This window comes from Sinocyclocheilus rhinocerous, unplaced genomic scaffold (assembly GCF_001515625.1).
Source record: "Sinocyclocheilus rhinocerous isolate Xijiao unplaced genomic scaffold, SAMN03320098_v1.1 scaffold1456, whole genome shotgun sequence".
Taxonomy (NCBI): domain Eukaryota; kingdom Metazoa; phylum Chordata; class Actinopteri; order Cypriniformes; family Cyprinidae; genus Sinocyclocheilus; species Sinocyclocheilus rhinocerous.
Window position 1 is genome coordinate 31040 of NW_015630970.1, and position 8300 is coordinate 39339.

The 8300-nt window shown below is 37.1% G+C and overlaps 1 protein-coding gene across 1 annotated transcript; it reads right to left on the reverse strand.

Moving 5' to 3' along the window:
• Positions 1-1242: 1242 nt before the first annotated feature.
• LOC107740750 (C-type lectin galactose-binding isoform-like) lies at positions 1243-4988 on the reverse strand. Its single transcript, XM_016553260.1, has 4 exons — positions 4966-4988; positions 2138-2509; positions 1564-1649; positions 1243-1473 (listed from the first exon to the last, which is right to left on the reverse strand). The coding sequence occupies exons 2-4, from the start codon at positions 2457-2459 to the stop codon at positions 1333-1335; spliced, it is 549 nt and encodes a 182-aa protein (XP_016408746.1). The 5' UTR covers positions 2460-2509; positions 4966-4988; the 3' UTR covers positions 1243-1332.
• Between the last annotated feature and the right edge of the window lie 3312 nt (positions 4989-8300).

Consider the following 8300-nt stretch of genomic DNA (forward strand, 5'->3'; position numbering starts at 1 on the left):
TGGCACATGGTTTGTCTAAAAGCATATTAAAAACATCACATAGACAAATAAACAACTTGATTTTCACTACTGGGGGACTTTAAGTAGAACGACTGAAATAGTATTTTCCTGTAAAATCTACTCCAATAATCTTTGATTTATTAACTCTGCGGTGTAGTTCTTACATAATTGTATAACGAGAACTCATTTTCTTTGTGTTGTTTTATTGAGCTCCCTCTACAGGACAGGTGTTGACCTGCAGGTGTCATCTTACTTTGCAGTTTACATTTATTTTGAATGTTTTTTTTTTACATTTAGTCATGTAGCAGACGCTTTTATCCAAAGCGACTTACAAATGAGGACAATAGAAGCAATCAAAACCAACAAAAGAGCAACAATATATAAGTGCAAATGACAAGTCTCTGTTAGCCTAACGCAGTACACGTAGCAAGGTGTGTATATATATATTAATTACACACACACACAAAGAAAAACAAGTAGATAGAAATAAAAAAATAGAAAGCTAGTGTTGGTTTTTTTTACATTTAGTCATGTAGCAGATGCTTTTATCCAAAGCGACTTACAAATGAGGACAATAGAAGCAATCAAAACCAACAAAAGAGCAACAATATATAAGTGCAAATGACAAGTCTCTGTTAGCCTAACGCAGTACACGTAGCAAGGTGTGTATATATATATTAATTACACACACACACAAAGAAAAACAAGTAGATAGAATAGAAAAAATAGAAAGCTAGTTTTTTTTTAAATACATTTTATTTAAACTTTTTTAAAATAATTAAAATAGAATAGAAAGTGCTAGAGTTAGAGGGTCAAATAAAGGTGAATATATGTTATTATTTAAAAGCTGCTTGTGATGGGCTTTGGTTCATCATGTGACTTTCTACACACACAAAGAAAAACAAGTAGATAGAATAGAAAAAATAGAAAGCTAGTTTTTTTAAAAATACATTTTATTTAAACTTTTTAAAAATAATTAAAATAGAATAGAAAGTGCTAGAGTTAGAGGGTCAATTAAAGATACAAGTACATGTAGTTAATTAATATTACTCAGTACTTAAATGTATTAAACTGTAACACGGACACTTAGACTTTTTCAGCTCAAACAATGCAAAAGAAGCATTGAAAATGCGGCTAAAAGGACAGTCAGCACAAGATGTAAGGGTGATTGCATTTTTAATTATAGTGATTATACAATCTCCAAATAATTGTATTTTTGCATTCAATGCAACAATAGCCTAATAGTACAGAAGCGCACATCTACCGATGTCTCAGTGAGCCACATTTTCTGAGAGCATCTACAATTACACAACAAATGCTATGATGAGACGATCAGTTCATGGTTCTCTTGCAGGACGCATTAGAAGCATCACTCTTCTGATACCACATCTTGTGGAAGACATTTTCTCCAGAAAACTCCCTCCACGAGAGCTTAGCATCTGTCAGATCATTCTCCTTCAGTATCTGCTCTAGCTGAAGGACAGAATCAGACTTTATTACTCAATGCTCTTGTTACGTTTATCATCATCGTTATATATTTGATTTACAGTATATTAAACTCACCTTTGCCAAAATGTTACTCTTCACTGCAGGATCATTCACATTTTGGCTTGATTTTACCTCCAGTCTCAGCATCTGTCTCTTTTTCTCTGTAAGAGAACGATGAAGCGCTCAAGCCAATATTATCAGCATACACTCGGTTTAAGTGATCACAGATTGATCATGGTTTTGTTACACTAACCAAAGAGTAACCATGCAGTAAAACTGTGGTTACACAAATTGTAGTAAATACAAAAACCATGCTTACACTTTTACTTTAATAAAACCATAATGTACGTAAGGGATTATGTAGCCATCTAATAATCGCAAGAAGCTTTGTGTTTTGTAACTTTCCATAAAAACAAAAACGTTATCAGGAAATGTAAACAAATGTAATTTTGACGCTCTTGTGGTGTGACAAGTTCTTGCTGTTTGCTAGTTACGGCACGAAATGAGCATCTTGTGTCTCATGTCAATTAAACATGCAGCTTGTAAACAACATGACACGTAACATGACTTGAGTTCAGCTCCGCTGGGAGGTTAAATTAAGTGAAATGGTTTGACATTGACTGTACTGCAGCTGCTGCTCACAACTCACCAGTGTAGCAAATAAATGGTAATTTATCTGTACACCAATAATCGCTCCAGTATCCTTTAGCAGACATGCACACACAGTACTGGTGGCCACCAACATTGTTTGGTTGTAAAGAATCCCACGGTGTGAACAGGGCTTTGCTCCCATCGGACCAGACCCAGACCCAGGGAGAATACTCATCCGTCCGATAGAGTCCAATCCACATTAAATTGCTAAAACCACTGGGTAGAGATTGTAACAGCTCATCGATGTACGACTGGTCATTTAAGGTGACGAGATCGGTGTGATGCTGTCTGCAGTACGTCTGAGCTTCGGTCCAGTTCATTTTCTCAGACACCAAGTAAAACACATAAGAGTTCACACCGGAGCTCAGAGCTGTGGAGAGAGACAATAATACGTTCATGGCATGCGATTTATAATGCTGAAATGTCAAATTTAGAATGCATTGGCAAAGTTAAAAGTAACAAAATTCCACTGGAATTTTCTTTAGATCAACCATCCCAGGTGAAAAAAAAGTACACTTTTATAATGTACTTAAAATGCTCTATGTTCGCGCACTAATTTTGTACTCCTTAAGATAAACTTACGATCATCTAAGTGTACTCAACTGTGCTATTTTGGGACATCATGAATATGAACTAAAATGCGCTTTTAACATACTATTTCTATATTTAAAACAATGTGTTTAGTCACCACTTGTAGTACTAGTGTATGAAAGATGGGTTCAAGTGTCCTACTGTCACGGTGTACGAGGAACGAGGAGAACGCAGGAGAATCAGGATTTAACAGTCTTTATTTACATCCAAGATGTAGGGGACTTTGTTTCTTCAGTAGAACACAAACGGAGATTTTTAACTCAAACCGTTGCAGTCTGTCAGTCATATAATGTCAGTGGATGGAAATCACGGCTTTGAGAGTCATAAAACATACACAAACAAAACCAAATTACACCCTGCGGCTCGTGACGATACATTGATGTGTAAAGCAGGGCTCTGAACCGGTTCAAGGAACGAAAACGAAAACTGGAAACGAACGAAATTTTGATAGGAACAGAACCAGAAACGAAATCAAATTTTATAGTTCCGAACAGAATCGAAAATATGAATTGGCCATTAACCGGTTAATAATGTTATTTTATCGTTCCATTTAATATTTGAAATTTGCTGTCAACCAATCATGAATTCCAGTAGGATGGCCTGCAAATGTGACGCTGACGCTGAGTGAAATGCCCGCTCAGCTGTGAACTCATCATAGGTAAGTCACAATGGCAATGCACCGGCGTTAGAGTTTATCCGAGGATAGTGTAAGAAGGATTCAGCAGATCACACGCACCTGCAGCGCTTCTGTGAATGGAGAAAACAGAATAAAACTATAGGCTTACATAAAAAGGAATATATAGGCATATACACTAAATAAATTTTACTTAAATCCTTGACAGATTAACAGAACGAAAGAAAAAAATGTGCTGAGTTACAGTTCATTGTGACGCGTTCCTAAGTTCTCGGAAAGGAAAACGAGACGGCAGAGAGTAGTTTTCTTTATTTTGCAAAAGCTTGACAGTTTTGAATGAGGTCTTCTTCTATCTGTATAACTAACCAGCGTTGGACCATCGCGCCGGCGCCTCACGCGCACACACAACATATTGTTGCGACATTGCAGCCTGTTCATTATCAAAATAAAATACAATTAAAGAAACAAATAAAAAGTTACACTGCTCCGTTGTTCAATCTGTTGTGTTCAGCGTGACCGCGCCTCACTGTGCTGATGTAGCCGATGTGAAGGATGATGTTTTACGTCGATGAAAGCCTACAAAGCCTATAATAAATCATATTTTAGCATCTAGATACTTCGCGAATATGGAAACATTTGGATTCATGACGAATGAGAGCGGTAGGCATCAGTTTCACCTTAAATTAATTTGTTTTTGGATTGACCTTTTTATAGCCTAAACGCATAGCCTTAACTTTAGAGGATTTGTTGAGAGAAACGTCAATAATGTTTGTATACATTTTTGCTTTAGCCTACTGGCATTTTAGCCTACATTATTTCTGAATGTAATATGGCTAATAAAATGCGACGTGAGCCTATACATTTACATTTAGTCATGTAGCAGACGCTTTTATCCAAAGCAACTTACAAATGAGGACAATAGAAGCAATCAAAACCAACAAAAGAGCAATGATATACAGTATAAGTGCAAATGAAAAGCCTCGGTTAGCCTAACGCAGCAAGGTGTGTGTGTATATATATATATATATTATACACACACACACACACAAAGAAAAACAAGTAGATAGAATAGAAAAAAAATAGAAAGCTAGTGTTTAAATACGCTACTTGTGTTTTTTTTCACTCTCAAAACGCTATCTTATAGTAGTGTTTTTTTAACAATGCAGCAAACATTTGTAAATATCTTAAAAATACTTTAATGTCTTTAAAGTGTAACTAGATTTTTTCTTTTGTTTAGTAGCCTACATTTAGCCAAAATCTGACTAAGCGCAGCGGGTTATAGGCTAACGTTAGATCTCTTCCTGTTTTTTTTTTCTTGTTCTTTTTGTCTAAATAAAACGGTGTACATTATTATTATTATTAGCCTATTATAGGCAAAGAAAATTGTTTTTAAAAAATAACGTTATTAACCGTTTTTTCTTCTACCCGAACCGGTTTTGGAACGGTAATAATACAGAGGAACGCAGGAACAGAAACCTTAAAATATAGATTCTGCTCGGAGTGAACCGATTGAATTTTTTTTTCATTTTCAAGCCCTGGTGTAAAGACACAAAACGATCGGTCTGTGCAAGAAACTGAACAGTATTTATATAGTTTTTTACCTCTGATTTTCACCGCAATGTCTGAACTGTCCTGAGCGCGTGAGGAGTCGTCTTCTTCTTCTTGCTTTACGGCGGATCGCAGACTTATAAGAGCATTACCGCCACCTATCTCTCAAGGGGACCAATTGACACTCTATCTACAATCTCAATTAGGAGTGTCAATGGTCCATTTGAGAGATAGGTGGCGGTAATGCACTATTTGGGGGATAGAAAAATATCATTTCCAAGACCAATGAATCTCACCTGAAATCAGCACAAAGATCAAATCAATCCTCATGACGACACACAAATACTCCAACTGCTCTTTTCAGAGACAAGAAAGTTTGTGTGTGATCTTGCCACTTACTAAAGCCCACATATTTTACATTGAAAATAACATTCAAAGAGAGTGAGCAGAGATTTCCATTTGCAAGTCACTCAAGTTACACTTCCATCTAATGTCAACAGATGAGCTAATAACCCATCCGCCACCAGACACACACTGGTAACATGGTAAACACAATAGGGCTTCAAAAAGATCTTAATAAGTACTTAAGAATACGAAAATAGAGCACTGTAAGTATATTACGGAAGTTTTTTCTTCACCTGGGTGCAATCACATCTAAAACCCCCTATGCAGGTTTTCCCACATGGAGTCCGGAGGGAACGTCTCGAAGTATTTTGACATTTTTCCCTCGCAATTCCCAGGAAAATGTTCATGGAATTCTCAGAATTACGAGATAAACTCAACATTTCTGACTTTTTTCTCACAATTCTGATTTCGTTAGTTTTTTCCGCCACAGAACACAAAACTAAAAAAGGTAATTGCGACTTTTTATCTCACAATTCTGATTTCTTGCACTTTATATATCACAACTCACACTTTTCTTCTGAGAATTGCGAATTTCTTAAACAAAAACAGAATTGCAAGAAGAGTTACAAGTGTTCATGTGAACAGCTCGTGAGTTGGTGTGCTCAGTTCTGAGAGCTTCTCTTTAGTCGCACATTTAATTTCCAACATTTCTGTGGACCGCTTACAGAATTACAACAGTATTCAGACGAAGTAAAAGCTTGAGGGTTTGAACGTGAATAATTTAGGAATGTACTTTTAAGAATTTACTTGGTTTTTTTTCTGCATGCCATGTGACCGTCATCAGAGGAATCCATGGCATAACCCATTTCTTGAACATCATAGTTATACGCATGTAAGCTGCAGTTTTAACATTTGGGGGATAGAAAAATATCATTTCCAAGACCAATGAATCTCACCTGAAATCAGCACAAAGATCAAATCAATCCTCATGACGACACACAAATACTCCAACTGCTCTTTTCAGAGACAAGAAAGTTTGTGTGTGATCTTGCCACTTACTAAAGCCCACATATTTTACATTGAAAATAACATTCAAAGAGAGTGAGCAGAGATTTCCATTTGCAAGTCACTCAAGTTACACTTCCATCTAATGTCAACAGATGAGCTAATAACCCATCCGCCACCAGACACACACTGGTAACATGGTAAACACAATAGGGCTTCAAAAAGACCTTCAGGATTGGGTGTTACCTGATTTTAGAAATGCCTACATAAAAACCTGATAGTGTTGAAAAAAATTAACATGGCTGTAAAACCTTAGGTGTATTTTAAAACCCAACACAATCACATGGCAATCCGTAACTATTATCAGTACCACTGTATAACCACTGTAATCAACGTCACAGTATTTTGCTAAAAATATTAGTAGATATAGCAGTAAATCACAGTTACTCCGCACCTTTAAACCAAATGAAAATTCAGCATCATCTCTTTTAGGATTCATTTGAGTATCAGGGATACTCTGATGTAACCAAAACTCATTTGCATTATGCCCTGTACTTAGATTTTGTGTTACAGATGACTGACTAGTAAAAGCAGGCAGTGAAGCAGATGATGTAGGGATGTTTTTTGCTTGTTTTTTAAACAAACAGGACTAAAACAAGTCAACCTAAATTTCCACTCACCAGCTTCGGGATAAAAGCCGAATGCAATCCAGTTTACAATTTATTTTCAGTCGAAAGCAACTTAATTGTGAAGGTAGATTCCTTCAATTTAGGACGTAAACAGGATCACACTTGAACGGAACAAGCCCGTTTCCCGCCACAGTATTAATCCCGAGCTCAAACGAAGCGTTCACATTGCGTGCGCACGCGGATCTAAAATTCACGAACTTGGCAGAAAACAACAGCAAAAGCAGTTTAAACACAGACACACACACACACACACACACAGAGACACTCACACACACACACACACACACACAGAGAGAAGGTAGATTCCTTCAATTTAGGACGTAAACAGGATCACACTTGAACGGAACAAGCCCGTTTCCCGCCACAGTATTAATCCCGAGCTCAAACGAAGCGTTCACATTGCGTGCGCACGCGGATCTAAAATTCACGAACTTGGCAGAAAACAACAGCAAAAGCAGTTTCAACAATGCAAACTAACGGAGTGAACTTCTCAGCCGCTGCCTTAATCAGGCGACTGTCTTTCAGGATTGAAGTCCCACAAGCCACCGATTTCCATTCAGCAACCTAACAAATTCAGACTCATGAAGTGCCTAATGTTGAGCGAGTACAATTAAGATGAGTCTAAATATAAAAAGCAGCTTCTTCGACACTTGACGTGTATACAGGTATAAATAATCTAACGTACTCATGTGAGACTACTTTTCTCAGCGATGGTGAGGATGGACCAATCACAGTCGTTTGTTACTTTCTAGTGGCTCAAAGGAGTTAAGAATATATCCAATACATAAGGCAGAGATTGTTAACTGTATCAGAATTTGACATTAAATGCAAACTTTTTTAGACAGCTAAATGAAGAACGTCATTTGATATGATTGTGCAGCTAATTTCTCAAATACAACAAATAGGCTATTATTAAATACAAACACCTAAATCCAGCATTAAATAAACACGTCCATACAAAGAACTTGAAACAGACTTCATCTGCTACTCTTTCTGCATTTTCACTGTGAACCACTCAAATAAAACAGTCCCTACAGGATTTTTTTGCGATTGCTGAATTTAACGCAAAATCAAACAAACTCCGCATAATTCGGAGGAGATTGCAATTTTTCAAAATTGGCGCAGATTTCCCACAGAATTTGTCATGTGATGTCATCGCAACATGCATTCAGCCGAAGCTGCTGCATCATCCCACTGTAAAGCGTGCATGCTCTCCAACACACACACACACACACACACACACAGGCTCACACACGCTCTGAGTGACGTCTTTTCACAATCACTCACACTCAGACACACTCACAGACACACACACACTCACTCACTCACAGACACACACACACACACAC

Bases quoted from the DNA above. Each gene is read 5' to 3' on its own strand.
- LOC107740750 (XM_016553260.1), bottom strand. From the start codon at position 2,459: ATGAACTGGACCGAAGCTCAGACGTACTGCAGACAGCATCACACCGAT. The intron at 1,650-2,137 runs GTGAGTTGTGAG...GTTCTCTTACAG, and splicing joins ACCATTTATTTGCTACACTG to AGAAAAAGAGACAGATGCTG. The intron at 1,474-1,563 runs GTGAGTTTAATA...TCTGTCCTTCAG, and splicing joins AGAGTAACATTTTGGCAAAG to CTAGAGCAGATACTGAAGGA.